At 19.8% G+C, this 8,439-nt stretch overlaps 1 protein-coding gene across 1 annotated transcript; it reads left to right on the top strand.

The window, feature by feature from the left end:
- Positions 1-202: 202 nt before the first annotated feature.
- Positions 203-1,508, top strand: PGO_000470 (variable surface protein; the record flags this gene model as incomplete). The annotated part of the gene is made up of 3 exons (XM_028690776.1): positions 203-214; positions 357-1,226; positions 1,350-1,508. 3 exons carry the CDS (start codon positions 203-205, stop codon positions 1,506-1,508), a joined length of 1,041 nt encoding a protein of 346 aa, XP_028546577.1.
- Between the last annotated feature and the right edge of the window lie 6,931 nt (positions 1,509-8,439).

Raw genomic sequence — 8,439 nt, 5'->3', positions numbered from 1 at the left:
TATGAAAATACTATTATATAGGAAATAATTCGTAAAATTAAGGTATTCGTAAGAAAAATCAAAATATTTATAAGAAAAGTATATCAAAAATCCTGATCTTGAAGCCTATTAAAATAAAATATTTTTTTTATAATTTCAATGAATATGAAATAATTACAAAACGATTAATATATTTTTCTGGAAATCACTTACTTAAAACATTATGGATAGTAGTGTAAGTGTAAATAATGATGTATTTTCTTTTTTATTTTAAACTACATATATTTAAATTATCGTTATTTTTGAAAAAGATACTCAAATGCCTCCCTATATATATGATTTATGTTTTATATACATTTCATGTCTTTCTTTTGTAGATCGATTTCAATAGTATATATCCTAAATGCAAAAATGAGTATGAAGAAGCAAAGAATATTTATCGTAATGGTACCCCAGAAAATACCAGTTTGGGGTTTGCGTGCAGGGACATTTGTCAAGAATTAACCGGAAATAGAGGTATGTGTGGTTTTTATATAGACTGCTTATATACTGGTAGTTATTTATTTCATATAAAAAATAATGCAAATATTAAAAAAGAAGAAAGTTGTTCGTATTACAATTATAAGCTAAATAAAATTTTTAAAAATTTTAGTACAACGTGCACCAATAATGAACAAAATTGCTACAATAAAATAACAAGCAATAGAACGAATGTAAGAATTAATATACCTGATATATGCAAAGATCATATAAAAAAACTTGAACAGGGGACATATGAAATATTTAATTTCATGGATGAGTTATATATGTATTTATATAAAATACCAAGTGGTTATTACATATGTCATTATAGGGAACCCTGTGTTAAGATATATAATAATCTTTTAAATAAAAGAAAGATATTACAAACTCAAAATGACAGTATTTACAATTTGCTCGATAGTTTTAGCAAATTATATAATAACTATAAAAATCACGGTTATTACTGCAGACGAGCTCAAAATATATTAGATTCCCCTTATGAAAGGGATAGAATGTTGCTTCAAGAGGATGAGTCAAGGAAAAAAATACAAGAGAGAAATGAGAAAACAGAAAAAGCTCAGGACATAGACCAGGTCCAAGAGATGACATCATCTACGGTCCAACAGGTGACATCAGAACTTGTCACACAGGTTGACACAGGAACACTGACAGGAATAACATTTTTAATAATTACAGTTGCTACAATTATATTTTTTATTTATAAGGTTAAATATAAGTTTAATATACTAAATGTTTGTTATAAAATAAATTATGACACACATTTTAAAATGTGTATAACAAGTTAGTGAACACTTAACAAAATATTGTATTATTTTTTTTTCTTTCAGTTTACTGTATTTGGTTCATTACTACATCCTAGAGTAAAAAAACTAAAAAAAAGGTATAAACCAAAAAGTACAGATCATTTCAACCTAATAGATTCATTAAAAATATCACAGGACTTATCAAATCATAAGTGTCAAATAAAATATGCCTCGGAAAGTTAATTATAACAAAAATAGATAATGCCAATAAATAAATTCATGATTATTTTGTTTAAGAAAATAAACTATAAGGATAAAAATTATTATTCGAAGAATTAAATTATTATACAAACAAAAAACTGTTTATATAATATTAATATAATGGAAATAGACTCTTAAGCGTCTTTTAATGTTGGATAGTGAATAAAATATATTTTTTTGATACATCCTTATATAGTCATCATTAATTAATATAATATTTTAAAATTATCATAAGCATATATGTAAATAAATTGAAATTTATTAATTTATATAGTTAATTAGAGAAAATGTATCCATACATACATAATATGTATTATCTATTTTCATAAATAATAATTATAAAAATGAAACAAATATTTTTCAAATATACATGAAATAATAAAAGGAAATATATATAGAAAAAAATAAAATTTGAAAAAATAATAAACTTTTTTTTATATACCATTAGATAATAGATTAAATTAATAAAATATTTATAAAGAACATCTCATTTGTGCAGCTACATTAACCCATGAATTCTGTAGTGTTCATGGAATCTCGGAAGCACATAATTAATATATAGCAAATATGGTCGTATAAAAGAGGAAATATAATCTATAATAATAATAATATATTTTATTAATATAAGTAGTTTTAATTAAAAAAATAAATTAATTGTTAACATCAGTGAACTATATACATTGTGGTTTTATCACGAAATTATGTACATCACTTGTACTGTTGCACAAAAAAAAAGGTATATGCTAATTTTGTGAGTAATAGCATGTTATGTTAATTAAATTACATATATAATAATATATGCTTAATTATAATATATAACCATTATAATTATTGTAGAATGATTATTATTTACACAATATATTGTTTTATAAGTCGTATAAAATTGTATTCCTTATGATAACTACTACATTCACTGCAGTTATTTTAGTACATATATGTATATCACTATTTAATAAATGGTGAATTAAAAATATATTAAATGTTAATTTTAGACACCATCTATTTTAATATGAATTATTTCGTAAATTCTTAAGTTTTCAGCATTGCATTATTTAAATCTAAAAATAGAAATATTTTTAACAAAAAAGCATAAATATATAATATATCTTTTTACTTTTTCTTCATAAACTAAAATTAAATGTTTTATAATAGACAAATATTATTCATTGAATTTTTTATGATCATATAAGCATAAACACAAGACATTAATAAAATTACACTTAAAATATATAATAAAATGAAACGTATTAACTTCATTTGATGTATGGTTATCTTTCCCTTAATTATATAATAGGTTAAAATTTAAAACTTTTTTATGTATATGTTTTTTAATTCATCTAATATATATATATATTCACATATAAATATTTGAAAAAATTGTATATTATAATGCATTTCATTCTATATTACACTGTACATACAAAATATTTCATTAATGTATTATTACAAATTATTAGTGTTTTATAAAAATTATTTTTATATATAGATATATGCAAATGTGTATTCACAATATTAGGTTATATATATTTTTTCAAATGATTAAGAGTATACGCGAATTATTCATCATTCATTTGATACATATTTCCAATATCTGAAATGATTTCTTACAAGGCGAGTTCTTCTGATTATTCACTTGTATATTAATAATGATTCTCTACATTGGAATATGTGTTTTATTCTCTACATATATAACTAACGAAAAAAACGCTTACGAAATTTTATAAATTTTAAATATTTAATTTTTTCATAAATACATATATCAATATAATATATATAATATATGTATTTAAAAATTTTATTTTTCTTATGATTAATTATATTAAACATAATATTAACATATTTACTGTATATAAATCTTTTATTTTATAATACAAATCCAATAATATTTTAAACTATTCCATTTATAACGATTATTATAATGGCATATCATATTACACAGATATTCTCTCACAGTTGTTAGAACTATGAATAATATAAATGTATGTTTATTTTTTTTTAAAAAATGAAGTTTTAAGTATATTTGTGTATGTATTGCACCTATTATGAGAACGTTAAAAATAAAATATATAAATATAAAGTATGTGAAGGAAATGATTAAGAGTCATCCATTCTCAATATTACCACAATATAATTAATTAAAAGCCACGCTAATCAATAATTATTTTTTGAAGGTGTATTACCTAAAATTAATGAAACTTGTATATATTAAATTCTAGATAAAATCTCTATTACAAAAAACTTCCAATATTACATATTATTCCTATATAACATAATATGAAATTGGTTTTTTTAATAGAAATGGTTGTAAAGTTCATATAAATTGTGTCATTTTTCTTAACAGATTAACCAAGTTAATTCATGTTTAATTGTAAATTATTTATTTATGATTATTTTACTCTTGGAAATATAGAATAATAAAATATAACAAAACAAAAGAAATTAAACTAGTAGTAAAAGTTAAAATTAGTAATTCATAAAAATAAATATACTGAAAAATATTTTGTTTTGTAAAGAATAAATAAAGTAATAATTAAAATTTTCTTTTTTCCCTATATCATGTTTCACTTAATTTATATTTATAAAAAAAAAAAAATTAAAATATATTTATACTTTAAAAACATTATTTCATTTACACAAATGTTGCACTTTTTTATATAATAGAATCTACTTCCATGGATACATGAGAAAATTATTGAAATAGAAAGATATAACTTGGATTCTTATACTTTTTAAATAATGTTTTTTTATATCATATATTTTCGTCGCTCTTTAAAGTAAAAATGTTATTTATGTTTGTTATATTTATATTTTCATAAATGTAAAATAAATATATAAATAATTTTTCAGTACGTTTAGTATTACGAAATAACAAGAAAAATAAAAATTACAATATATTATAATATAATATTCTGGAGCTAGTATATATCATATGATAATTAATATCATATATCAATTTTTAAACGGTAAAATTTATTATATATAATTTGTACATTAATTATCACATATAAAACGAAATTTCCTAAATAAATAAGAATGAATCTTATGTAATCGAATTATTGTAGATGTTCTATTTAATATATAAAAGAAAGAACACTTGTGTTCCTTATCACATGTATTTTTAGTAGAACTATAATTGATATTATAATTGTATAATATTAAAAATATGATATAATTCTATTAAAGATAATATATTATATATTAAAAAGTAATATTTTTCATAATATTATATATGTGCTCTAGACAATTTTGCTTATAATATAATTTAAATTATTATGTTCTAGCACAGATGAACTGCGTATTATTTAATAATGTAATTATATGTAAAAAAGTTACAGTAATAAAGCATAATGTATATAACATATACAGAAGAATCCATATAATACATACATACTTTTTTAACAATTAAAACTAATAATCTTAAAAAAAAATGTCAAATTTTATAGAACAATAAAGGACATTTATATAATTGCATATCTTGATTTTTCAAAGAAAAATATCCCCAATTATGTGATTATATAATAATTAAATTTTAAAATTTTTACATATTGTTCTGTTATTATAAACTATATATTAATGTATAGATATTATTCATAATTTATATGTTAGATTTAGTCTTCATAAAGTATATTTTAGAAAAAATATAGATATTTATGTTCTATTGTATTAGTAATTTATTAAAAAAATACTTTTCTGTAAACTCGAAAACAACACTGTGAATTATTATTTAAACGAAACTTTTATAAAAGGGATTAACCTATATGATGTCTTATGCAAATAAGGATATTATGAGCTTATATATATCTAATTATGTAAAAATTATTTATTTAATATAATTCTTGAGATGATAAATATAATTTCCACTCACACAGATATTATTGTAAGCATTTCATGTTTTATAAAAATATTTCTTTGATAATTATATCTTTATAACATACACAAATATGTTATTCTAGTTTTTTGTATATCGCGTTGTTATATTATTCCATTTAGTATAAATATGTAACTGTTTTTGGTCTACAAAATAAAATATTCCATATTTATTGTAGTGATAAATATATTCGTACGGGTAAAAACTATTGTAAACAAAAACAATCGAATTATAATTATATTTAAAAACATTTTTATAAAAATAAATTCCTCAAAACATTTTTTCATTTAAATCAACATAAAACAAGCGTTCACGCAAGGGGCAATGACATAAGATATACACATTAATATTACTGGATATATGCTAACCATTGGGGGAAAAAAAGTAATAATTATGTTTAAACAATTAATAGTACAATATTGAATGATCATAATAATTTAGATGAGGCAAGAGGCAATAATTATAAGGAAAAAACTACAGATACTGTATTGAAGAAGTTTAATGATATATATGATGTAATTCGTAAGCTTATTAATTATAATTACCGTTGCATAAGTGATAACACTGTTATTATCCCAAGGATATACATTAATTATATATGAAATACAAAATTACCTCAGAATTTAATATATATCCATTTATTTCAAATATATTAAAACACAATTTATGCCAATGTAATAAAAAAAAATAGCTCACAATCCTGGTAACATTAAAAACAAAATATTACTTTTATTCCCTAAAATAATAAAAACATTCCTATTTTAAACTCAATTATTGTGCTTTAGGAAAATACTTATTATTAATTAGTCTTTGCAAGGTTAATTATTAAGTTAATGATAAATATTTGTATTGTGCAATAATGACCTAGAAAATATTAATAAAATAATCTATAAGTTATATTTTTTTAACAATTTTTCTTTTTATTTATTAGTTTACGCCATTATATTCTTACATATGTCGTGTAACAAAAAGGTTAAATATTAAGTGAAAAAACATAACTGATGAATACAATATTTTGCAATGTTGTGATATTATAAGTAATATATCAAAAAATAGAAGATATTATATTTAATATTATACATCCTAACTTTAAAATTAATTATATAAATGTCTCTATACAATTATTTTATTTAAACAACACAATAATATGGTTAAACAGAATAATATGACGAATATATCTCATAATATCATAATATAAAGCTATAATATTACTCATAATAGAAAGAAATATATAATAATTTATATAAGGGATTATAAAATTTCTAAAGAAAAAGTCCATTTATATATAAAATATAAATTTGTTTGTCTATAAATATTGAAGAAAATTTTTACGAATATACGTTATGGTTGTCATCAATTAACATACGATGATTTTCATAAATGTATGATCTCTATTATGGGGAACATTATAGTATAATTAAAATAATAATATGATTTATATATTTATAGATTAACATTCCTGAGTATTCAAAATTGTGATTTTAATTGAATACATTGGACACAATTAATGTCTGCACATAACATTCTATTGTTAAATATAATATCACAAAAGGTTCATTGGTATTTATAAAATACACTTTTATATTTAATTATTAATTCTAATTGTTTACAATTGTTATTATGAATTTTGTTACGAATAAATTTAAATCCTTCATTATTTGTTTTATTAGTGCGTGGAACTTTAACACATAGATATTTATTAGAGTACACATGTACGCATATTATAGAATAAAATGTGTATGCTACTTATTTGTTTTTTAATGGTATATTCTCAATTTATAAGTATTTTATTTTTTTTTCTTTTTTGGATAATGTGTAATCTTATTGTATTTATTATCTTTCTATAGTAATTTCACTAGAACAACTATAAACATTGTTGAAAAAATAAAGAATGAGTTATATACATGTTTAAGGAGGTAATTACACACATACACATTTTATATATGTCAAAAATGAAAATCCGTTGATTAATATATTAAACACTGACCATGATACAATTATAATATTTCATTTTTATTATACAGAGTTGAAAAAATAAGAAATAATACATAGAGAGATATTTCATAATGAACATGCAGCTGGTTAATTATTACACACTTGCATAATAAAATAACTACACATATTTATACATATAATATATAATGTATAAACTATAAGTACATAATATATATATAAAAATGGGTATAAGTAAAAGTTAATTCTTCTGTACGAAGAAAATAGTATTCCCTATATATTTATGTTACATTATTTTACGAATATAGTAAGCTTGAACTTCATTAAAATTATTTTTTTAATTAAAATATTCAATTTTAAAATATTTTCAATTCATTAAAAAGGAAAAACATTTTTCCTCATGTTCGATAAATGTGTATAAAAACATGTTATTATATTTTACTTCTTTATGAAACCAGAAATATTTGTTTGTAATTTTTTAATATGTATAAGTTTCATTTACCAGATAATATATTAAATAATATTTCTATGTATAATACATTTGAAAAAAATTTATAACAAAAAAAAAAAAAAAAGCTGGCATTTTAATAAAATATATGCATATATCAACCAGAATCATGCCCTTATATATATTTTTTTATCCTTAATATACATGTAAATACTAATCATATAATTCTGAATAATAATATATATGCCTACTTAATGAAGCTGCGCCCTTATAGTTAACATATTTATGTTGTCAATGTCATAAAATATTAAATTTATTTTTTTGTAGTAATACATGTGTGTTATTAATGTTATGATATTTTGCAATTATTCTATAAAAAAAAGAGATTTTTAAATATGTATGATGATAAAAAAGCTTCAAATATTCTTGACTATGTAAATAAATATAATTACCTCTCCACATCGATATTTTTAATTTATTTTGTTAAATTTGTCATATAATGAAAATATTAATCTTTCTGTAATATATATAGACGTGTAACGGATACAAGTATAGCTAAAAATATATATATATAAAATTCTAAATAAAAATTTCCCATTAGATTTGTTTTAAATATTTTCATAATATAACAAAAAAAATAATAT

Source organism: Plasmodium gonderi (assembly GCF_002157705.1).
Source record: "Plasmodium gonderi DNA, contig: Pgo-contig_44, whole genome shotgun sequence".
Lineage (NCBI taxonomy): Eukaryota > Apicomplexa > Aconoidasida > Haemosporida > Plasmodiidae > Plasmodium > Plasmodium gonderi.
Note: the sequence above shows the minus strand (reverse complement) of the source record. Positions and strands in the feature narration are given on the sequence as shown.